The 24141-nt window shown below is 47.2% G+C and overlaps 1 protein-coding gene across 6 annotated transcripts in view; it reads left to right on the top strand.

Annotated features, from left to right (window-relative positions):
* FHOD3 (formin homology 2 domain containing 3) overlaps positions 1–23564 on the top strand; it is a 456738-nt gene extending 433174 nt beyond the window's left edge. For all 6 annotated transcript variants that reach the window (XM_044243141.1, XM_044243140.1, XM_044243139.1 and 3 more), the window contains 4 exons: positions 189–381; positions 5758–5932; positions 13563–13724; positions 22967–23564. In XM_044243141.1, coding sequence (XP_044099076.1) covers positions 189–381; positions 5758–5932; positions 13563–13724; positions 22967–23049 — 613 coding nt within the window. In that variant the 3' untranslated portion in view covers positions 23050–23564. The remainder of the gene's footprint in view (positions 1–188; positions 382–5757; positions 5933–13562; positions 13725–22966) is intronic.
* Positions 23565–24141: the final 577 nt, after the last annotated feature.

The following is a 24141-nucleotide window of genomic DNA, read 5'->3' as shown; positions in this document are numbered from 1 at the left end:
TCCTTCAGTGAGAAAGTGAGTTGAACTTGACTTCTGGTTGAACTGGCGGCTCCAGAAGACTCAGCCCCAGAGTCCCAGGAATGAAGAGCACTGCCTGCCCAACTGGTTTCCTTCTGGGAGTTTTTAGACCATTGGTTTTTTGTTCCTTAGAGCTGACGTCATCACCGCTATTGGCATTTCCATTGCAGGTTCCATTCCTTTTTGCTGTTCATGGGGCACCCACCTTACGCGATTCGGGAAGTCAACATAAACAAGTTCTGCAGGATCCTCAGTGAATTCGCGCTGGAGTATCGCACCACCAGGGAAAGGGTTTTGCAGCAGAAACAGAAACGGGCCAACCACAGAGAGAGAAATAAGACCAGAGGGAAGATGATCACTGACGTAAGTTCCATGAAACCCGTTGCTTTGTGTCATTTGTTGAGAAAGTAGATGAACCCTGCACAGTGTCGGGCTGATCTTTTTTTTTTTTTTTTTTTTTTTTTTTTGGTGGAAAAAAATTCCATTTTTTAAAAAGTGCTCTTAAACCCTTCCTCTCCCATTACTGTGAAAATCTGCTATTATGACAAACATGGGATAAGTCCATGTGAATTAAGGCTATGTGGCTAGAGGTGGAACTTTAACCCATGTCGGGGTGTTGTAGGCTGTGGTGTCGTGAAAAGCTTGATGCTGTTTTCAACCTCTGGAATGTGGGTAAAAGTGGAAGAAAAGAAAAAATATAAAAGACAGTGCCGCGTGTCCTGGGAAGACAGATATACTGATTTGGGAATTGAGTCAGGATTTTAATCGTTCTAACAGTGCTATACAAGCAGTTGACACATGGACCACCCATTCAAGGCACTGAATTGAGAAAAAATGGATGTGATTGCTCAAAGACACAATCTGAGGGTCCCTTGGGTCAGAGAACCTTCAGATGGGAAGAGATCCACAGAACAGTGAATCCAACAGGAGTTCCCCACAGCCCCTTGGGGGGTGGGAGTGGGCACCTGCACACTTGTGTGCTTCCCTTGTTCCTGGGCTCCCCTCTCCCACCTCAGCCTGGAACCCTGCAGGCCACAGGTGCTGTGGGCATTCAGATGCAAGACGCTCTGTAAGTGGATGGGAAACGGATGTGTGAAGATGCCAGAGATGAAGACCCACCATGCAGGTGCCTCTTTCTGGTGGGTCCTTAGGAAACTTAACTCATCTGTTTATGGCTCTGCGAAGCACATTGGCACTCAGTGATACAGAGAATGGGATGGGAAAATGTCCAAGCGGTAGAGTGCCATCATTCTAAGGGTTGCAAGCCTCCACTGAGCTCAAATTAGGCAGATTTCTTTAGGGAGGAATCAAATCAGTTCTGCCCACTGTCTCCAGGTAGGTGTGCATGTTGTAGGAGAAACAGAAGGCATGTGATTACTGGCCACATTCTTGAGGGATATGGAGACAGGATCTATCAGCTCAGAAATTTTGTTGTAATTTTAAGACATTTCTAAGAACAACCAGAGACTCATCCCCTCACCCAGACTCCTTGTTCACCTGGAATTTTCTCAACCCTTACATCACTTCTCTGCAGAGGAGCCCTTTGTATAGCCTGCTGCAGTTCCGAATGCCCATGCCACCAGCTGAAATCTGGGTTTGGTAGGACGTGAAGCCTCCCAGAGGACAGCAACGGGAAGCAAACTGAATCCATCTGGGCAAACTGCCCACTTCTCATTCCACGTGTTATTTTTAAAAGTTTTAAAAGGGGCTTCCTTGTTTCTGAAGAAGTGAGACACATTGGCGGGTGAAAACTACAAGCCCAATAGGCTTAATAGTTATGAAAACACAAAAATTTCTTGCCAAATTCTTGAGATTTTTTTTTTTTACAGATCCCACTAATTTTCGAATTCTGCCCTTCTCTGAAAACATTCAGCTTGCCTATTTGTAAACAAGGGTAAATGTTTCTAGAGTTTGACTCAAAAATATTTAAAATGCCACTCAGATGTGGACAGAGCTGGCTTCAGGGTTCATCCTCCATGGGGTCCAATTTTCGGTGGTCAAAGTGGCATCATTCACGTAGAGAGACTGCCATCTGCTGGAAGATTAGGATATTGTCACTCAAGACGAAGTGTAGAGCTGCTTTTCCGGACTCTGAATTAGGTTCCCTTGGTGTGCCCACATGTGCAACTGCAGTAGAAGACAAGGATGCTCCAAGGATGTCCTCATGATTAGAAAGCCACACATACACAACTTAAACCACTAAAAACAAAACCTGGCAATAGATGGAGTCCCTGAACGTTAGAGCTGGAAATGATTTTTAAAGAAAATCATTTTTAATATAGATGCTGGGTAAAATGAATGCAGTAGTGGTAGCAATTAGAGATGATTTTAGGAAAACAATTATTGTTTAAGACACAGTGAAATCTGGGTAAAATCCAAAGGCCCTACTTTTGGAGTCTACCCTTATCTGCCCTTGCGTGCCTGGCACTCCTCTTCTTTCTCTGCTTCTGAAGTGCAGGCTGCTTTTCTCAAAATCCGGGAGCCCTCCCAGGTAGAAGTCAGTGAGAAACTAAGGGATTCCTCATCCTTGTGCCCTGAGCTAATTTAGACAAACTAGTGACATAGACAAGGCAAGCAGCGTAAGATGCCATGGCCTTGTCTGCTGTCATCATATTAAAGATGGGATGCAAGACCTCAGGCCATCAGTCCCAGGACCTCCCTACCAGGGCACAGGGGGGATCACTGTTGACCTTGAAAAGGAACCAGCTGTTATTTTGCAGCAAAATTAGTTTATTCAGGAATGGCAGAGGAACTGCAATTTGGGACATGCAGGCTATGACCAAAGCATAGGCAGGTCCAGAGAACAAAGGAGAGGAACGTTAATTTATTGAACAAAGAGGGCATTGGGAAGGCTGCTTCCAGTGAAAGTCCCTTGGAAGAAAGTAAGCATTCAGGGTAGCAGTGGTTTCTCATGGGCAGAGTTGTGGCAGTTTCTCATTGGCTGGGCTGTTGCCAGGTAAGGAAAGAATCTTCATCCCTCTTGGGTTGTAAGTGAGGCTGCTTCTTGTTGGTGGCTGCAACTGAGGAGGGCACCCCCTCTGCTGTCCTATTTTAAATATTTCCTTCAGTTTTGCAGGCATGTCAGCTTTGTCTTCTAGAAAAAGGGAAAGCTAGTTCCTTTGGGGGATGGTGAGAAGGCTAGAGATTTTGTATATGTAGTGCCTTGCACTTGGGCTGATGGCTGAGAAAATACCAACAATCCCGGTTAAATAAATAAGCTCCAAGGTAGACATAGAAATAGAGAGGACAGTCGTCTCTGGGTATAGTGCCACTTGCCTGAGGGTGGTGGGAAACGTGGTGAACCAGAAGCATTTTGTCATTTTAGCTCCTGAAAGTTGAGTTGGTTCTTAAAAACCTTGTGTCCAATCTGCAGGCCTGGCTTTATAACCTCAGTGGAAACAGGTTATGTTGAGGGTATTTTTCATCTAAAACCAAGAGGTGGACATGACGTTCACCCTCAGTTTATTTTTAGGAGAGGGATATTTATTTAAAAGGTGCTTCAAGAAGTTTATCTAGTGATAATTAAAAGTTGGGCATGTTCTCTCAGAAAGCCTCCATGAGAGGCAGGTAAGATTTTTAAAAGGACTGAATTTCATGTTTCTGAGGAGAGAGTAATGGGACCCATTCTGCTTGGGCAACTGTTGTGCTTATTCTGTCTGGGGTGTGTGTGGCAGGATTCATGGAGGCCCAGACCTGGCAGCCTGGGCAGGGAGGCTCAAGCACTCCAAGTGAGAGGGGGGATAGCAGCTGACAGGGAGCACCAGGCACGTGGACGTTGGTTCACATGTAGAGGCCCTGATGACTAGCAGGTTGTGGTGGGTTCCACAGGACGTGGCCAGCTGAGGAGCAGGGCACAGAGCTGGGAGTGGGGTCTCCGGTAGTCAGGATACCAGGTACGCTGGCTATGCACCCTTGGACGGCCTCAGGAGGTTGGTCTGGAGCCCCTCAAATGACTCCTGACATTACTCAGAACTGGCCTTGGGGCTCAGAGAGGGAGTACTTGGCCACAAGCAGGAGGGCTATGCAGTCGGGGTCTGGCAGTTCCTGCATCAGGAGGGCGGACCCTGGTTGTGGCGGCCAGTTATTTTGTTTGGAATATGGTGTGACGCTGAGGTGATCTCATCTTTGCTAACCTCTGTACCTTCTAAGAATCCCTTCTGTCTTTTCCATCCTGTCCTGTCCGCTCGGGTAGACTGATGAAGAGGATGACATGGAGGTAGGACTGTTTCTGAACACAAAGAAGGCCACCGTTGACCTTCCCAAGCGTGCTGTAGAGTCTAACCTAACCTAAGCGGCATGAGGCATCAGCACCACCCAGTGCTCTAAACCATGCATGATTGTTTTCTGGTTGCTTTCCGTGTGATCACTAACCTCCTTACACGGGTTCTCATCATGATGGGGATGCCAGGAATCAAAAGGCTAACTGCATTTCCCAAGCCTCCCTCAGTCCCAGGCCCTGTCAAGAATGACAAGTTCAGCTGGTCTACTATTGGAGATTATTTTCCCAATATTAGAGGAGTAGACAGGGAATTCTCCCTCCAGCCCCTTGGCTGAGACTTTGGGCAACCCCAGTATGAAAACTAGATTCTAGGATAACCATGAAAAGAGCCCTAAAACCAAAGAGAAAGTGGGACAGCAGCCCCAGATGTGGTCATTTCTCAGGGGCAACCATTGACTTGTGCCCCTTTTCTCAGCTGGCATCCATCGGACTCACTGGAAGTCATGCTTGCAGGGGTGGGATGTCAGGGGCTCCTCCTGCTGGCCCTGGTGCAGGTGGGAAAACCAGAGACGATGTCAGGGCTGATTGACCCCAGAAGATGAGGGAGCAAGCAGATAGTACAAGCAGATGTGTCCTGGGCCCTGTTGCCATGGCTGAGACACTTGACGAAAAGAAGCCAGGAATCTGTGGGACTGCTCTTTGCAAACATTAATCTGACTTTCTCCTTCTCATCGGCTGTTTGGCCTTGTATACATACGGCTCAGTGTTCTAGTGTACCTCTTGTAAAACATATATGCCCTGATTCTTTGCTGAGCGACAGTTAGAGGATATGATCATGTATATTTGATGCATTTTCAAGCAACCCCATGTCTGACACAGCCAGAAGCAATGAGTGCGGCCAAACTCCATTTCAGCATGAGTGTCTGTGTCACATGCTGGCCGGGGGCCTGAAATTGATTCCCTTGGGGCTTTTGGCAAGTCACTGAATCTTGGAGGGCTTCAGTTTCCTTCTCTGTCAAGTGGGATGGGAGTAGCTCTGGAAAGATTCTTCCCAGTGCTTTTACCATAGTAGGATTCTGTGACTGAATCCCACTTTTTAAATGCTAACATCCTAAGTGATCTACAAGAAAATTTTAACTGCTCTCTGGTGCTAAATTAAAAAAAAAACCACCTCAATACATTTGATTGACTGGGCATATTTAAATTCTCATATCAGGGCTTTGGTGTTAGAAACAGGTGGGGTTTCTGAGTTCTTCCCATGGTTGAGGTCCTTGGTCCTTAACACCCACTGAGGGCCGCTGCGGTGGAGGGAAGGATATGGGCCTTCTGGGACCAGAGCTCTTCTTTCTGAAAAGAGAACTTCCCATCTGTCTGGATGTTTGTCATCGGCACAAGGAAAATGTTAGGGATAGCGGTGGAGAATGTCTCTGTGGAATGCACACAGACAAGGTTTTTTCCTCAATGGAAGTTGGTGTTCTGGTGAGTCACCTCACGCCCTTTCCCCCACTTTGGTCTTGCAGTCGGGCAAGTTCTCCAGCAGCTCTCCGGCACCCCTGAGCCCGCCGCAGGGCCTGAGCTATGCGGAGGATGCCACAGAGCATGAGAACATGAAGGCCGTGTTGAAGACTTCGTCACCGGCGCTGGAAGATGCCACCCCGGTGCTGGGCGTCCGCACCCGCAGCCGAGCAAGCCGAGGTGACTCCTGGCAGGGGGGTGATTGGGGGGGTGAGTCCCAATGTTCTCCTAATCACGATGGTGCAGTTGACAATGCCCAGGCAGTATCGGCTGAGGCCCACCCATGCTGACCTAGACCCTTGCCTTCACTCACATCTCTGGGACTCACTGTAGTACTTCATCTCCAAACCACAGGGGCCTCCAGCAAGTGTAACTTCATTCACATGGGAGGAGTCTTGGTTATGAATGGACCCTTGTGGGTTAAAGCAGGGGACAGCCAGCCATGGCCTCAGGCCCAATTCAGCCAGCCACCTGTTTTATACCTGAGGTTTTTCCCTGGAATGCAGCCAGGCGGAGGCGTGTGGGTGCTGTCCATGGTGCGGAAACACGGCGGTGGCAGAGTTGGCTGGTTGTGACAGAGACGAGAGGGGCCCGTAGAGCCCCAGGTTTTCACTGGCTGGCCCTGTATAGGAAAGTTTGCTGGATTCAAGCACAGCCCCTTTTGCCTTTTTAAATCGTTACAGGCACGAAGAAATGAAAACGAAAGATTGTAAGGACAGATAAGAGTTTCTAGGTTTGTTTCATAACTTAGTGGGGTCTCTTTTATCCCACCAATAAATTATTTAGTAATTGAGAATGAGGTGCCTTTTTCACTTGAGAATGTGGGCGGTGGTCCTCCACTTCGACCTGAGAATGTTCGATGGTGGTCCTTGATCCAGCCTGACAGCACAGGAACCCTCCTTAGTCTCCGTACTGCCTACAACACACGGCCCACGCTGTTGGTGCTGTCGCTTGGGGCCCCTGCGGTCGGGTCCCAGCCTGTCTCCTCACTGGGCGCTCACTCTCCCCAACATGTGGACACAACCCTTCTCACCCTGTTGTTCTGAGCGCCCCCTGCTGGTGGTGCTGTCTCCTTTCCTCGGCCAGTCCAGGCCCCATTCACCTCCAGAATCCACCTCCGCCTCCATACTCCTCAACTCCGAGGGCTGCTCCTTCCTTCCACAGACTCCCGAGCCCCCAGTTTAGGCTGCCTCAAGATTACAGACTTTATCACTAAAGAGAACAAACTCCTGGAGGATAGGCTTTCTCCTTTTGGTGTTTGCTTGGCACATACTAGGTGCACCTCTGGAGGAAGGCATTATTACTTACTGTCTAAGCTGTCGTGCTCCGGCATGTGGCAGTGGTTCTGGTAGTCATTATACTGGGTGACAACAGAGAACAGACCGGGTAAACCGGGTTGTGGGTTAGCTTACCTATCACAAAAACTCGGTAAAGCAGTGAGTACATGCAGTGCCCATCAGGCATTGTCCCAGGCTTAGGAGAACATTGGGACTCACGAGATGGCAGCTGGAATGTCGAGCTGCAACCTGGAGAAGGCCCGTCAGTAACTCCTAACTGCTTTTGCAGACCAGCCGGTACTTTGGGAATTTTGCTGTTGTCAACCCTCTTCCGTATAACCAAAGGATAATAATAATAGTCGTAGTAATACAGTAATAATAACTTCAACATAAAAAATAATTGTAGTTTCCAGTTTTATTTAGAAGAGAGTGGGTTACCTGACACATACAGTTCCTTGGAGCTTCAAGGACCACAAGCTGCCACCAACGGAGGAGTTTTGAAAGGGCTTCCAGGCAGTGTGCCAGATCCCTCAAGCTTATGTGGAATTCCCTAGTGGAAATGCACTTCGGGCTTTTTTATGAAATTACCAGATTTTTTTTTCTTCATGTGAGTTCAATATATCACTCTAGTTCCTCTCTCTGCTTCTTAATGTTGGACTTCAGTCTTTACCTTTTAGCAGGGTTTTTACTTTGATAGGCAGTTAAGATGACAGGAGAAGGGCTGCCTTCAGCCACCTTTGCCCCAGTGTTATCCTGAGACACAGAGGGCAAAGTAGGAAAGTCCTGTCTTCTACTACAGCCTTGATGCCCAAACTATACCCCAAATACTTGCAAATGTTATTATGTCAAAGAACCAAAGATTGGGTTCTCTGAGGTTTGGTTTTTCCAAACTCCCTGACTTCTAGGTAGTCTTGGATGGAGTTAGGAGAAGAAAATACAGAAATATTATGCTTTATCAATTAAAGAGCAGGCTTTTGGTGACCAACAGTAGACAGATAAAGCTGTGAAGAACCACAGTTCTGAACACTCTACATGGTACATTCCAATTGTCGCATTTTCTTTTTCTTTTTATGTTATTTATTTGAGAGAGACTGTGTGCACATGGAGGTTGGGAGTGACAGAGGGAGAGGAAGAGAGAATCTCAAGCAGACTCCCTGCTAAGCTAGGAGCCCAACACGGGGCCTGACCTCACAATCCTGAGATCATGACTTGAGCTGAAATCAAGAGTCAGATGCTTAACTGACTGAGCCACCCAGGCGCCCCTGGTTATCTGATTTTCTACAAGGAAGGAGAGGTGTCCTCTTCTTGGCCAGTGCTATCTATAAAAGGCCTCCATTTCTCAGAAAAGCCAAGTAGTAATAAGTAGAGAAAGGATGTGTGAGCAAGAAAGATATAAAAGGAGAGGAAAAGGTGGGAAAGGTCAGATGGTAAAGAAAATAGTACCATTAAATGCTTAGCAGTAAAGATTATCATTCTACATGAAGCATAAAACAGGGATAAGAATAAAAGAAAAAACACAGCTTGGCTGTGTTTTGGAGTTTGTAGATGGGAATCACTTGTAACTCGGACTCAAAAAGACCCAAGACATTCCATGGGTGAGTCTAGACTCTCTGAGCTCCAGTAGCTCTTGCAGGCTTTCTGTCCTGGCCACCTGAGCCTTCGGCTCAGATCATGATCCCATGACCCTGGGATCGAGCCCTGCATCGGGCTCTCTGCTCAGCAGGGAGCCTGCTTCCTTCCTCTCTCTGCCTCTCTGCCTACTTGTGATCTCTGTCAAATAAATAAATAAAATCTTTAAAAAAGAAGAAGAAGAAGATGATGATGATGATGAAGGGGAGCATTAATGTCTGCACTGAGTTGACCACAACCATCAAGAGCCTTGAGGTCCTATACCTGGGTGGATTCAAGGGTAGCTCCATGGAAACCATCTGGGGAGATGGAATCTAGTTTGCCTAATGGAACAGACAGAATATATTAATTTTAAAAGAGAGAGAATATATTAATTTTAGAAAGGAAGGTTGTTCAGTTTCTCTGTATTTTCAGGGACTTCTGCTTCTAGATGGAACATAGCAGGTCAGGCAGGCCACCACTCCTTCTAAAACAACTAGAATTTTTTTTTTTTTAATACTGGCAGGAGCTTTCTTTTTAAGGGTATCAGCGACCTGTGAAGGGAAAGAGAACTAGACAAACTAGAATTGTAGATGAACTGAGCATGCCACTCCAGGGCCATTTGCCAAGCCTGGGCATAGGCTGAGAATTGGACCTGCTCTGGGCAGAAAGACTCGACTAGGAGAGAGAAGCCAGCAGAATGTCTAATAGCCACAGGATGTCGCACAAGGGATTAGAAGTAGAGGATCTGCAAACTCCTAGAATGTTTTCTCCATGAGACCTTGGCAAGTGCCAGGACAGCATGGAGAAGGCAGGAAGTGGAGCCAGAAAGGCTGGAAGAAATCTGTAGCCTTGAAGGTCTGAGAAAACAAAGCTAGAGTAAGCACTTTCAACAAATACAGATATTTAGAAAGAGATGGGGACAGATGCTTCACTAGTACTTCACTGTGTCTGGTCCCAACCCCACTCAGTACTTCACCATGTCTGCTTCACAGAAAAGAGTGAAGGCTGGGGGAAATGACTCTGACCCAAGTCTCTGTGTCTTTCTGTACACAAACTGCAGTGCATGGTCCAAATTTGAGCCAAGAGGTCCAAAGGAATATGTGGCCAACAAGGAAAAGGAGGCAGTAGAAGCAGATCCACAGGTGGTCCAGATGTTGAAAATTGCAACGAAGTTTTAACCATTGCAAATGTTAGAGAATGTTAAGGAAAGTATAGGCAAACTTATTAAAAAGTGGATCATTTCAACCACAAATTGGAACTTATTCTTAAAAATAATCAAATGGATGTTCAAGAACTGCGAAAGAAATATCTGCATTAAGGAACTCATTGGATGGGTTTAAGAGCAGACTCTCCCCAGCAAAGGAAAGGGTTAGTGCATTCAAAGACAAGTTATTAGAAAATGTGTAAAGTGAAGCATAGCGAGGAAAAAGTGGACAGAACAGAATAAAATGTAATCAAATGGTCTCACCTGTGTGTGTAACTGGAGAAGCAACAGAAGGACAAGAAGCATTAACTCAAGAGCTAATGTCTACGAATCTCCCAATGCTGATGATAGGTATCAACCCACATATTTAAGAAACTTCACAAATCCAAGGAGAATAAATAAAAAGAAAACTGTGCCTAGGTGTAATGTAGGCAGACTGCTAAAACCCAATGATGAAGATAACATCTTTTAAAAAGTCAGATGGAAAAGATAAATTACCTTCTAAGTTACAACCATCAGAATGAGGTCTCCATGTTATCAGAAGCTGTGGAAGTCAGAAGTGAAATGACATCTTCAAACTGCCAAGAGGAAAAGCTCTAAACCTAAAAGTCTGTATCCAGGGAAGTTCTTTCAGAAACATAGGCAAAATTTTATTACATTAAAATATAATCTTTTTTTTTTAAAGATTTTATTTATTTATTTGACAGACAGAGATCACAAGTAGGCAGAGAGGCAGCAGAGAGAGAGGAAGGGAAGCAGGCTCCCCGCGGAGCAGAGAGCCCGATGCGGGACTCGATCCCAGGACCCTGAGATCATGACCTGAGCCGAAGGCAGAGGCTTTAACCCACTGAGCCACCCAGGCGCCCCAAAAATATAATCTTTTTGATATAATTATTTCCCATTTAAACTGTTACTTTAGGTTAGATTTTTAAGGGGAAAATTAAAATTACAGTGTTTTCTTTCCAACTGCAATTTACATTTTTAAAAATTTTTTTTTATTTTTTTAAAGATTTTATTTATTTATTTGATAGAGATCACAAGCAGGCAGAGAGGCAGGCAGAGAGAGAGAGAAGGAAGCAGGCTCCCGGCTGAGCAGAGAGCCCGACACGGGGCTCAATCCCAGGACCCCAAGATCATGACCCGAGCCGAAGGCAGCGGCTCAACCTACTGAGCCACCCAGGCGCCCTACATTTTTTTTTTAATTGAAGTATATTTGGCCCACAATGTTCTATTAGTTGCAGGTGTGTAACATTGTGATTCAATGAGTGTATGAGTGTATGTTATCAGTTTACATATTTTTAAAAATGAAGTAAAAAGTAAAGTGATATGGTGCTTTCATAATCTATAATGCCTCATTCCTTCTCCCACATCCCAGAGTATATAAATGTCTTGCGGGCCACCTGGGTGGCTCAGTTGGTTAGGCATCTGACTCTTGATTACGACTCAGGTCATGATCTCAGGGACATAAGGTCCAGCCGCATGTCAGGCTCCACACTCAGCAGGGGAGCTACTTGAGATTCTGTTCCTCTGCACCACCACCCCCCGACACATGTGCCTTTTCTCTAAAATAAATAAAGTTCAAAAAAATCTTGCTAACATTTGAGAGACTGTGGTGAGCCAGTGGCCTCTTGGGGTCTGTAAAAAGCGTAGGTAGTGTTTCCCTGATGCTCTGTGTGGGTGCAGGTTTCCAGGGCAAAGAGCTTATACATGGCCAGAAAGAAAGCATATAAACAGTTACCAGGCAGGAAAGTAACCAAGGGGGGGGGTGTAAAAATGCAGAATCAGGACCGAGGTCATAAAAGAATGACATCATCACAAAACCAAGTCTGGCAATCCTGCACATATGGCAACATGTCCCTTTGAAGCATCTCCTGACATACTACAGTGAAAGCAGATCCCTAGGGACATCTAAGATGGGAAGAATTGGGAATTCTTAGTAGGAAGATTAGAAGATGCCTTCATTTTTGGCCCAGTGCCCTGAAAATGTATTATGAGCAAATACAGATGATTGAAAATTGTGTATTTTTGGAAGGATAGCTTGGCATTTTAAAATGAGACACAGAATTATAAATCAGTAGGTAAAAGGGAAAACTCGAAATTGCTGGGCCAAACAGAATTGCACGATTGATTGCTCTACCTGCTCTGAGAAAGATCATTGTTCAGAAGCACTGAAGGGTCCCAGTGTCAGAGCTGTGCCAGTGTGTGAGGACTCTTGCCTCCAATTAGACCACCTGAACCATCCTGAGAAGGCAGAAAAATTTAGCCATTTCAAAAATTCTTTGCTGAGAAGAGCCTATTCTTAAAGGGTTTTATGTTGCTGGAAAATCTAATCTGATGAAAGCAAGGAGATCAAGTGAACTTGGGCATAAGCAGAAAAGATACAGTTACTGGTTTTATATATACCAGTGCTGCGGCTGTGCTCCCATTCATATGACAAATGTTTAAAGTAACAACAACAATAAAAACAAAGCTTTGTCGTTGGAATACACATTGACCTATAGCCACAGGTCTCAGACACATGCATGTGGTGGAACCCCAGGAATCCTGCTATTCCTTTTGCAAAGTGTGAACTACTTATGTATGCAACTCAGCAATGCGCATTTTACTGGCAGAAATTAGGAGTGAATCATAGCATATTACGTATTTACTGTAAAATTTCAACCACAAACATGTGTCCATAAAAATTACAATCTACTGAACAGTGATCAGCTATTCTTAACTATTGCCGTCAATATCCAAATGCCAAAAGCTTTTAAAAAATTAGTATGAGAGAAGTGCCTGGGTGGCTCAGACGGTTAAGCATCTGCCTTCAGCTCAGGTCATGATCCCAGGGCCCTAGGATCAAGCCCCACCACAGGCTCCCTGCTCAGCAGGAAGCCCTGCTTCCTCTCTCAGTCAAAGAAATAAATAAAATCTTTTTTAAAAAATTAACATGCTATTTTTTAAAAAAGATTTTATTTATTTCTTTGACTGAGAGAGACACAGCGAGAGAAGGAACACAAGCAGGGGGAGTGGCAGAGGGAGAAGCAGAGCTGAAGGCAGATGCTTAACCAACTGAGCCACCCAGGTGCCTCTCCTGCTACGATTTTTTAAAGGTTAGGTAATCCAGGGTGCCTCAGTCAGTTAAGCAGTTGACTCTTGATTTCCGCTCAGATCATGATCTCAGGATCATTAGATCAAGCCCTCTGTTGGACTCTGTACTCAGCTGGCAGTCTGCTTGAGATTCTCTCTCTGTCCCCCTACACTGTGCGCTCACTTGTGCTAGCTCTTTTTCTCTAAAAATAAATAAACCCGAAAGTATAATGAAGTTCCTTGAAAAAAAAAAAAAAGATTAAGCAGCCCAAAGGTAAACCATTATAAAATCATGGTTTCTATTTAACTAGAAGAAAGTTAGGGTTAGTTGGCATTCACTAGGCATAGAGAGCCGTGGATAGAGAGCTGAATGAACCCATTTCTCCGGACATTACTGGGTGGACCTCGCGGAGTGTCTGTGCTGTGCTCTGTGCTGTGATGTGTGCGCTCCCAGGATCACGGGGCTGGTCGGGCGGAGGCCTTCGGCAGCCGTGTTCAGGGGAGCAGGTAAGTGCTCCAAGGGCGCATGCGTGAGGGCGAGTCCTCGCGGTGCCCTGGCCGCGGCTGTGGCCGGTCACTGACCACGCTCTGTGCCTGGAAGAAAGTGTTGGCATTCTCTCTAGTGTGTTCCTTCTCTCTGGTTCAGGATCCGCCAGTTCCTGGACTATGGGAACCGATGACTCCCCTAACGTCACGGACGACGCAGCCGATGAGATCATGGATCGCATCGTCAAGTCGGCCACCCAGGTGCCCAGTCAGCGGGTAGTGCCTCGGGAGAGAAAGCGCTCCCGGGCCAACCGGAAGTCTCGTAAGTGCCTTGGGGGGGGGGGCGTGAGGGACTTGCCCTAGGGGGACCTGCCCTCCTGACCAATATGCCGGCCACTGAGGGGCCGGCTCCAGTCCTCAGTCAGTGACACGTGGAAGGTCCACCCAAACTCACCCACGAAAGGTCTCCTTGCCGGTGTGGAGGAGGGGGCTGCAGCCACACCCCGTCCGGTATATTTGCCACTTCTGGTCAGGCCTCCCTCAGTTCTTGCCTATTCCCAAGAGCGTCTGAAAGACCCTTGAATATATCTGGCGTGTAGGAGTAGGTGCAGGGGGGCCATTTGGCAAGCACTGCCCCCAGATTCTTTGTCGAAGCTGTATTTCTGCATCGGGCCACTTTGTAGCTGAAGATGGTTCCCCTAGGGATTCACTGCTGCTCACAAACATGTCAAAGGTCAAAACCAATGGTTTTTATGGTCATTGGGGTGCTTAGAATACTTAATGTTAATCTAGATTGACCAGTTTGATTTGTTTCTTTTGGCACTCAATGGAGAAGTCCACTAAATCAAAGGGATCAATTTTTCCCCTTTGAACCCTCTGCCTGTTCCCGCCCACAGGATGGTGGGTGTGGGGCTGCCCCTGTAGGCACCATGCTAGCTCTCCGAGGGGCTGCTCTCCGGGTTCCTCTGGATCCTTTGACATATGTCTGCATTAGCCATGACCTTGGCATGTTTTAGGAAAGAGCTCAGCCCCCAGCCTCTGGTCCCGATGGTGTGCCACTCGGCTCAGGGGACCAGCTTGGGTCTCTATCGGCTCTGCCTCCAAGAATCAAGGATGGTGAGGGGCACAGGGATTTTGACTGTCACAGGAAGGAAGCCTGTTTACCTCTGTCTGTAATGGCTTCAAAAAGTGAAAGGAGATTGACTCCAGGTAGGCGGGAGTTCAGTAAGAACTCAGACTCAGTTTGATGCCACCTTTGAGATTATACACGAGGCAGGGGGGCGGGGGAAGGGAGATCAAGGTTTGAGCCGCAGAGCCCAAGGGAGAGGGCTGAGAAAGGATGCCATGCAGGGGGTGGGGTGCCCTGATAGAAGGTGGGCATTGTGGGGCCAGAGCTCTCAGAGAAGAAGACTGCAGGAGGCAGTGACCTGGCCAGTCCCTGGAGGCCTAGGCTATGTGCTCCTCCCCCAGGTTAGATGCCTGTGTTGGCGAAGAGTGTAGACCCTGCCCTCTGGTCTAGTCTAGAGGGAACCAGATTCTTAGAGAGATACATAATGTCACTGGGAACAATAACACAGTCATAATTAATTTTCCTCTTCAATCTGGCCAGGGAGATATTTTGCCTGTTTTTGTGGTTGACATAAACTAATTTCCTGTGGTATCATTTCCATTCCAATCTTATGCAAAACAGCCGTATATTCTTTTTGTTTAGCCAAGCACATTTTATTCTGCAATGCAGTTACTACAACAAATACAGCCCTGCATGTGTGTAAGTGTTTATCTGTAACAGGCTTAATTTATTAGTAATGGCACCATCAATAGAAATTTAAGATGGGGGAAAGTTACTTTGATTTCTTTTTAAGGGGGATGATAAACTCCACCTTTCTCGCAAGAGGTTAAAAGAATAAGAAAAAAACCAATTTGCGAAATCGATGTGAAGTTCCATGGTATGGGTCTCCATCTCAAACAATGGTGTATTTGATTTGATTGTTTAATGGCCGTGATGAGGCAAGGGGGTGATGAATAACCAATGTATTGGGGCAATCACTCATTTGGCTGAAGACAGTAATAGTCCGACTATTGCAGGAAACCAAACAGAATCCATCCCATAACCTAGAAATTTACGACCTCCAAGCCACTTGAGAATCTTCCAAGATAATTAAATGTCTGCGTTTGTGTTTGATGCTGGTGACTAGGACCACACATGCCAAATGTACTCCTAAATCTTGAAATATGCAGCTGGTGAGGACACAGGGAAGGCGTCTTAATCAATTCTCAGGTTCCCATGGCTCAGCTCCGCTTTTCCAGCTGGTGACAACCCGGTCTCATTAAGTGAAGTGTTTTGACTTGTCCAGTGGATTTTTAGCCTGTGAAATGGTCAATCCAATGCTCTTTCATGTCCCTGCCCCTGATTCTAGCAAAGGTTCTACAGTTGGCCGGTGGATCGGACTGAGGGAGAACATTCTGGGAGGGTTTTGGTTTTTTTCTTATATAGGTTTTTCTCTTCATCATATTGGGGCAACTATTTTGTCCCAGGGCGGTTTGTTCTCTTAGGCATCCTGGATGTTGGCCTTCTCGAGAAAATCCTAAAGCTGAATGGCATTTGAAGTATCCTTACCACTGTGATTCTGCAGAATGGGCCATGGTAGCTGGTAAGGAGGGGGAGCTGCTCCCCCATGTTCTTTTCTCTTGGACCTATCTTTGGAGGAACGTCTCTGCCCAGCTGGCTGGCTACATATGGCCAACAGCCCAGATTATCACAGAACAGAACAGGGTTTAGGGACTCATAATCTCTCTGTTCTCTTTTCCTGGGGAGCCAGATCTTGTCACAGTAGAGAGGCTAGGTACCATTTTCATATTTGAGTTTCCTTCTAAGGTGGGGGCCTGGGCCCCACCTGTGACATGACTATGAAGTTTGGGCACAGAGCTATATTTCTGTAAAGATGTGATTACTTTGATGTGACTTACAAATAAACTGGCCAATTTCTTAGCTAATTAAGATCTTAAGGCTGATCACCCTTAGAAGAACAGTTTCTCAGTGGAAAGAGCCAGAAGTCTAATTCCAGGAACTGCTGGGAAAGGAGCACAGAAACTTGATTTGATCTGATGCTCTGACCCCCAACAGCCCACCCCCCCCCAACCATGACTGCCTCCTCGTCATGTCCTGAAGCTTCAGCATCCCTCTCAAAGGGCATGTGACATAGCTCACATTGATTTGATGTAACTAAAATTTATTTCTTCTACAGAATTTTGAGGGGTAGAGCCATGCTGTCTGTTAAGTAGAATTTCATGGAGAAGGAAAACCATCAAATCTGAAAAATTATTGAATTTGTTTTAGGGAAAGCAGGAGCTATGCCTCGCAAAATATTAGATCTGGCCCTGGATCTGATCAGTACCCAGCTTTGTTTACTTGTCCCTATGTCTCCAAGGTGGTTAATTAATTTTCCCATTATTCTCATTAAGGAAAACCTCCCTGTGTTTTGTTTAAATAGTTTTTGCTTACTGATTCTGAATCACTTTTATATTCTTTTATAGGGCGAGCTAACAATGGCAATAAAACAGGTTTTAAAAACTCATGCTCTTGCAATAGAGTAAAATAAGATGTTAGTGGAAAGGATAAAAAAGGCTCAAACTTTTGTCTTCTCCCCAAAAACTTCATTCCTATATACTCAGCCCCTGAGTTCATTACAGAAGGACTGACCTTCCTCTGAAGATAGCTAGCTGAGGTGCCCATGGGACAGGAGGACAGAAAGAAGTCCAAGTGAGGACTGACAGTCTGTCTGTTCCCTGAACCATGTGGGGAGTTGCTGCCTTGTGCAGGACCAGCTGGAGGTGTGTGCCTCGTGGGAGGAGGGGTGCCACCCATGTTTTCTCCAGGCTACAGAAGAGGGTGACCAGAACAAGCTGGAGCTGACTGTGGCTTTCTGATTTCTTGTGGCCTCCTTTAAGCTTCTGGTGATTTTAAGATTTTTCTCTCTAGAAAAGTGAGAGCAGGAAGTGAGGAAGGCATTTGCAGCCTTTGCTCTGCATTGGGAGGGTCTCGGAGGTAGGGATAGACAGTCCCCACCTGTCCTGCAGGAAAGAGACTTGAAGGGCTATGGGGGGTGGGGGTGATGGAGTATGTCATCAGAGTCTGGGAGCTTGGAAGAGCAGTCAGGCCCAAACAAGAGGAGGTGCTGTCCGAATGCCCAACAGACCCCATGTCACCCAGACTCTGAAGGTGGGCCCAGCAGTAGGGTGTGTCGGCCTCACACGCAAGCCTGGAGGCCCAGCCAGAGGTCAGGACTCTGATGTAGCAAGAAGCTCAGCTAGAAGCTTCAGGTCAAAGAGGCAGATGCAGGAAGAGTTTGGAAATATTTTACTGTGTTGGGTGGCCCTCTGGCTTCATGTTCAGACAGCTCATCCTCCCAAACTGGGAACTACCACGCTCCTGAAAAAGGAGAGGCTGGCTTCTCTGTCTTCCCCCATATCTGGGTGCGAGGGGCCCATTGGACTCAGAGTTGGAGATTCAGGAGGAGGGAGGATCAGTGAAAGGAGGAACCTGGAGTCAGTTTGTCCTGCCTGTGAGAGCTGCTCTGAAAGCAAAGCAAAGAGGGTTCCTGTAAGGGGCTTTGAAAAGTGCTAGGCTCCTTCCTGACATGGAAATAGTGTATTTCATTGCCTTTGCTGCTTTGCAGTACCCGTGGAATCTGTTTCCCTTTGTAGAACGTACCAATTCATACAAAACAGCTGGAGACGGGGTCCCTCCTCACAAAACAGCTGGAGACGGGGTCCCTCCCCACTCACTCAGCCCCACTGAGCCTCAGTCTGCTGTCCAGTGAGGCCAGCGGGGCCCCCTCCCAGGTGGCTGTGAGCACTGAGTGAGGTGCTCTGCATCTGACAGGTTCCCACCGTCCTCCCTCCCCAGCTCTGTCACGCTGCTGCCCAAGGGACCCCAGCCAGGGGGGAATATGAGGCCCAAGTCACACGAGAGCCCAGGCACAGGAAGCACACCGACCTAGCTGTCGCTTGCTACAGCACCCACCTGACTCGGCCTGCGGGGATTAGACCAGACCCATCTTCACCTCTCCTGTCCCCCAGGGTGCAGTTTGAGTGGGCTTGTCACTGTGCACCCAAGGCTGGGTTGTCACCAGCATATCCATGAATGTCTTCTTTCTGTCCCACTACCCTACCCACGCTGTCGTATTGCACTGAGACAGCATGCCTCCTCCCATGTGTGGAGGACATTTTAAGAGCTTGACACTTTTGAAAAGTATTGATCAGTTCCCTTGTAAAATGCCTGTCAATTTAGGAAATCTCTGCTTCTAATAGACAGATTGCTGAGAAAAAATAAGATGGTGGATGGAAACAAGAAAAGGGGCTCATATGGTTAGATAATCAACATTAACAGAACAAAATGAGCCAACACACGGAAAGACTAATATAGAATCAATAAGCACGATAGAGCTTAAAACAGTTCTCTGTATTTAAGTCCAAAGAGGCATGAGTGAAGCCATCATTTCGGCTCCACTCAGGGAATGGGTTCCTCGAGGAACAAGGCGTGAATAAATAGCAGCAGGCTTGTCACTTCCCAGCAACCAGGCCCATAATTTAAGACCTCTTGACGTTCTGATATTAGTCCCTGTAGTCCTAGACATGGTACTCTCTGTATACATGGTAGAAAATTTTTAGTAGTATCTTAGGGATTACAAAAAGCTAACTTATTTCCAAATTGTTTGGCATTTTGTGCAAAAGAGAAAAAGAACTATCAGTGATCTAAAGGTGAAGGGTGCTAATAGATTTCTGTCATAGGGAAGTAAAACTCGGTGGATGTCCCATGAGTATGAAAGGTGGTCCCAGGGACCCACCCGTTTCCAGGATGGGCTGGGTCTCACATGTCCTGCTTTAAATCCATCTGTGGACCACTTACTGTGTGCCCTTGGGCCAGGGACTTGATCTCTCTGTGCTGTCCGCTCACTTGCTGGAGAAATAATAATGGGACTCTTCTCATAGGGTTTCCATAGAATTAGATTCCACGGATTCCACATGGAATCATCCGGGTTAACCCTCAGTAAGTGGAGGCCACCGTCGCTGTTATTCTCAAATTCGGCTCATTCTTAGCGAAGAGCTGCCTGAGAGCACTTTGTGGGATCAAACTATTTTTCAATTCTGGGGGCAGTGAGAGAAAAGAACTTTCGGTTTTCCCCTGAGTCCCCAGACACCCCGTGGGGCACGTTGACAGCAGAGGCTCTCATGTGTCTGATGCCCCTGCTGTCACCGCCGCCTTGTGAGAGTGTCACAAGAGCCAGGGGCAGCGAGTGGCTGCTGGGGACAGCAAAGTGACCCATGCTGTCTGTGGAAGAGCTGCAGGGCACGCAGGGATCAACATTTGCAGGGTCTGGTCTCTGTTAGGCGGCTGCAGGCAGGGGAGGCAGGCGCGTGTGACAGGCCGGGGAGAAGCCACGCTGCAGGCAGAGTGTCGGTGCGGGAAGCGGGAGTTGGGAGCGGAGAAGGGCCCAGACGTTATCGTGTCAGACGTGTGCCAGTGCCCGCCCCCTGGGACTGGAGAAATCCCCTCTCTGATGACTTGTTTTTTTCTTCCTTTCTTTCTTTTTTAAAAATTTTATTATGTTAGTGAGCACCCAGTACATCATTAGTTTTTGGTGTCATGTTCCATGTGATGACTCATTTCTATTGTACAGGGTCCATATCCTGCCTGCCCATTTGCTGGTCCCCTCTTTTTCTTATGTCCCAGTCCTTTTTCACTTTCCAGAAACTGAGTGAGAGCCAACACCCTCTCCAGCCAGGGTCTGCTACCCTGAGCGTTTCTCCTCATACTGCATCCCCGTGAGTCCCCTGCCTCCCTGACTGCCCCACTTGGCTCAGGGAAAGGCACAGGTAACCTTTGCTGAGTGAATGAATGAATGAACAAGTGAACGAACGAATGAAGAGCAGGCAGAGGGAGGAATGGACACCCAAAGAGACCCTTGCTATGCATAATTGGAACCGGAGCACAAAGACAAATTTTAACTGATCATCTTCATTTCACACGTCTTTTCAAGTGATAATGTGACTTTTTAACAGAAGAAGAGCTCAGATTCTTAAGGTCTTTGGGGGCTACTATATAGGGTAGTTGGATTTAATATGAGAGAATTTATCTCAGTTGTCATGAAGACCCTCAGTAAGTTGGATTCCATTAATGGGGTGGGTTTTTCTGTGGATTCCTTTCTCGGGACACATCTGGGGAGCAAAGAGACGTGGCCCATGCTGGCTTTTTCCTCTGCAGCAGAGAACACCTTGGCCCAGGCAGAAGGGGCGAGGGAGGACCCCCCCCCCAGGATGGTCCCTCAAAACTAAGAAGAGGCTACAAAGCTGAGGATGCAGGCTCTGTGTGGCCGGGCAGTGGGGCTAAAGCAGCGCCATTACACTTGGTTCTAGTCTCTGCACCTGTCCCAGAGAGGCTGGCGCAGTGCCCTGGTCGGTGAGATTCTTGCACATCCTACAAGGTGCCAGGGTCCCCACTCAAGTATTCCCGTGAGCTGAGCTGAACTCCACAGTTAGGGGATTAAAGCAAGTGTGTGAACAGGTATTAAGGAAGCATCTCTAAATGCCCTCCTGTGAGATGCCCATCAGCTCGGGAAGTCTCCTGTAGTCATCTGGCCACCACGTATCCCCAGAGGCTCAGCAATTATACTTCATAGACTCCTGGCCAGGCCACCCCCGGGCCTAGCAAAATTCAGGATGCCCTTCGTGTGCAGCACGGTCCTCAACCCGAATTTTGTGTCTTGGAAGAGAGGTCTTGGCAGTCCTTGTCAAGAATGAGAAACATTTTATCTTATTTTCTGCCATTAAAATTATCTTTAACAAACACTTGAAGGAGTGTTTAAAAAACATAAAAGGTTATTACAAACTAGTATTTTTATTGCTGCCCCATAGAACAAATTCCATTACTCAGTTAAATGCAATCTGCCTCCAGCCGAGGCTCTGGAGCCAAACATTTTGTCTGGACGACGTAGACAGTCTGGAGCCCAAGGGCTTCGGGTAGGGGGAGGGCGAGCCAGGGCAAGGACGGCTGCAGACGGGTGGTCGGGGAGCCCAGAGGTTGTGTGCGGGGACATGACTGGAGGGTAACCCTCAGCACAGATCTTTGTGTCTCTGTCTGTGTCAGATCCATGCCTGGTGTCTGTGAGTCTCCCAGCAGTGCTTCAATTCTTTACGTCCTGAGCACACAATAGATCCTGCATAAAGTACTTGTTGATTGACGGACTGATGGGTTAGGTGTTGGCCCCTGTTCAAAGTGCTGATTCCCAGGAGAAAAGAAACCATTTATTCATAGATATTTAGATCCTGTACATTCTACCAGATCTCTTCAGATCCTTTATCCACAGGCTGAGTGGGCTTTTGCTTAGGGGAGGACAGGAAAGCATGGAATATGGGGTGTTGCTTGCAGGCATAGGAGCTGGGATCCTGGTGCGCGTATCATCTGGGGCCTTCCCCTGAGGAGGAGGACACAGGCCCCATGGTCACAGGGGTTGCAGGGAGCTGGGTCTGGCATGGGAAGGTTGAGCTTTACTTTCTCCACATTCTGATCAAGGGCCTGCCCTGCTCATCTCAGTTCCTCTCGCTGATTTAGGATTTAGGGTGGAAGGTAAATCCATAACACATCTCTTCTGAAAATGAAGAAAATACCCCAAACTCCCTATGACCTTATATAGAAAGGAGGCCAAATACAACTTATAAATTAAGGGAAATGTAATTAAGCAACCTTTCAAATGCAAGGACTTACCTTGGAAGGGACAGCTGCCTCCTCATTCACCCTTATCCGGCCTTTATTTTGATGTCAGAATTGGTCAGCACTAAACAGTGGGGATACCCACAATGCCAAGCTAAACACAAGCCAGTTCTTTGTCACATGTGAGCGTGCCTCCACCTGCCCACTGTAAGCCCCAGAGGAGAGCATGTGTTTCACAGAAAACATCTACCTAGTCTAGTCGGAAGTTTGGCAGTTTGCTCCTTGGCCTCCTGTCCATAAGGACTTACTAGTTGTTGCCTCCAGAGGCCCTTTGATGAGTTGAAACTAAAACCCATCTTGCTCATAGAGATTCCTCCTAACTGCCACCGCTTGCCGAGTTCCGTCCCCAGCATCGTCGTCCCTCCTGCAGATTTGTGGGGTGATCTTACCTAGACTCAGGAAACCTGTATTTCCCTATGTTCTGTAAGGACTGTTCCTGCTCTGATCCTCTCCTTAGGCTGGCCAGAGGCTGAACTCTCCACATACCATCTGTCCTTTACCCTCGTACCCATTTCTCAGAAATCTTATAAGGGTGGGGGCTCCTTTGTCCCCTCTTACAAGGTCAGTCCCTCCACTTGGCTCTTCAGGTCTGCCTCTTACAGCCCTGGAATTTGTTCTGCCCTGGCAGATGGCCAGGAATTTTGGCAGGAGCGATGGGGCTGAGCATCTCTGAGCCCTGTGACTACCCTGGGGGGTCTTTGGGGGGCAGGGGGCAGGGGTGATGGTAATCATGTGTCAGCTGCTAACCTCCCCTTGTCTTCTCACCCCTTTGTGATCTGCGGACACTGCTGCAGTGCGAAGGACCCTCAAGAACGGCCTGACTGCAGAAGAAGCCCGAGCCCTGGGCCTGGTCGGCACCCCGGAGTTGCAGCTGTGACATCTGTGGGTGCCCTAAGAGGTGCCCCGAGAGTGCAAACTCCTGCTGGATGGAATCCCCGCAGCTGGGGGCGAAGAGCCTGGACACTAAGCACCGAATGTTCCAGAGGAGAGCGTCCATCTCTAGGTGTCTGCGTGCGGCGTGCTGGGCATTGACGGGGCGCTCGCAGAGTCTCCCTCACACACTTCTTTCCTTGTGTCAGCTGTGTTTCTCTTGTTTCCTTGACACCTGGCTTAGTAGTTCCCAAGTGTGACACTTTTTCTGTGCGAGGAGCAGCCCTTAAAAGGAGCAGATGACTCGGTCACAGTTACCGCGGTCGTATGAGGCAGTTTGAGTGGGTCTGCAGACTGGGTCTCTCCACACCACCAACATACCCAGATGGAAACTCCAAAATTGTACACAAAAAGAAAGCACAGATTGTTTACCAGTTGTGGATTTTAGCTGTACTAAATGTTTATACAAATTCATAAATGTACACCATGTTTCAAATACTAAATAAATAGAGTTTAATGCCAGACCTGGGCACTTCTTTTCTCTCGGGTGGAAGGCCTTAAACAGCTCCAAAGTCTCACCTCCTTCTGTATCAGGAAAACCTTTCCTCAGGTTCATCCGAAGGCCTCTGGCTTGGAATGGCCTCCAGGCCCTTTGGCTTTCTTGCTGGTATTTGTTTTGTGTTAATAGTGTAGGAAGTGCCTGCCTGCCAATGTGCTCTTTGTAACTACTTATTAATTAGGCATCAGTGTTTGTTGCAAGACTCGCTAAGCTGTGACCTTACATAGATCACCTGACCCATGGGCTTTGTTTTGCTCCATTGTAATGTTGACACAAACATTAGAGTAGCATTTAAAATCTGAATTATTCTGCAACTCTCTCACTTGCTTCTTACATAAAAATTCATTTTCTAAAAAAATTTACTGAGTCCCCAGAACAAAACAGAAATTTAAAATTTTGTCTACAAAGAACCTCTGAGTGACAAACATAGTCCTTGGCACTTGAGTACTGGTCAGCAGAAGGTAAGGTGTCTGGTGGGGAAGGCGCTGCCAGGAGCCACAGGGGGTGGCTGGTGCCCAGGTGGTGGTCGAGCCTCCACGG

This window comes from Neovison vison, chromosome 3 (assembly GCF_020171115.1).
Source record: "Neovison vison isolate M4711 chromosome 3, ASM_NN_V1, whole genome shotgun sequence".
In the NCBI taxonomy this organism is placed as follows: domain Eukaryota; kingdom Metazoa; phylum Chordata; class Mammalia; order Carnivora; family Mustelidae; genus Neogale; species Neogale vison.
This window is presented reverse-complemented; position numbering and strand designations above follow the sequence as displayed.